Source organism: Morone saxatilis, unplaced genomic scaffold (genome assembly GCF_004916995.1).
Source record: "Morone saxatilis isolate NCDOM2014 unplaced genomic scaffold, NCSU_SB_2.0 Contig4, whole genome shotgun sequence".
NCBI classification, from domain to species: domain Eukaryota; kingdom Metazoa; phylum Chordata; class Actinopteri; family Moronidae; genus Morone; species Morone saxatilis.
The window spans coordinates 16,938,514-16,938,819 of NW_023339984.1; the positions used below are offsets into that span (position 1 = coordinate 16,938,514).

Consider the following 306-nt stretch of genomic DNA (forward strand, 5'->3'; position numbering starts at 1 on the left):
GTGTGTGTGTGTGTGTACCAGCAGGTTCTCTGGTTTGATGTCTCGGTGGACGATGTTCATCCGGTGCAGGTACTTGATGGCTCCGGCCAGGTTGAACACCATGGCGCTGGCGTCACGTTCACTGTACTTAGTGGAGGAGGTGATGGCGTCGAACAGGTCGCCACCCTGAAGGAGGTCGAGGCAAGAAAACAGTAATTATCTAAAATCTTTAAATATTTCTTTATACTCTTTATTTGCATGAGCTGGAAGAAACAAACAGCAAGTAGAAATAGAACCAGAAAGAAGTGAAGAAGAAGAAGAAGAAGA

At 45.8% G+C, this 306-nt stretch overlaps 1 protein-coding gene across 1 annotated transcript in view; it reads right to left on the minus strand.

The window, feature by feature from the left end:
- LOC118338527 (serine/threonine-protein kinase DCLK2-like) overlaps window positions 1–306 on the minus strand; it is a gene marked incomplete in the record, with an annotated part of 15,318 nt that overhangs the window by 2,353 nt on the left and 12,659 nt on the right. The window contains 1 exon segment of the mRNA XM_035675838.1: window positions 19–165. Coding sequence (XP_035531731.1) covers window positions 19–165 — 147 coding nt within the window.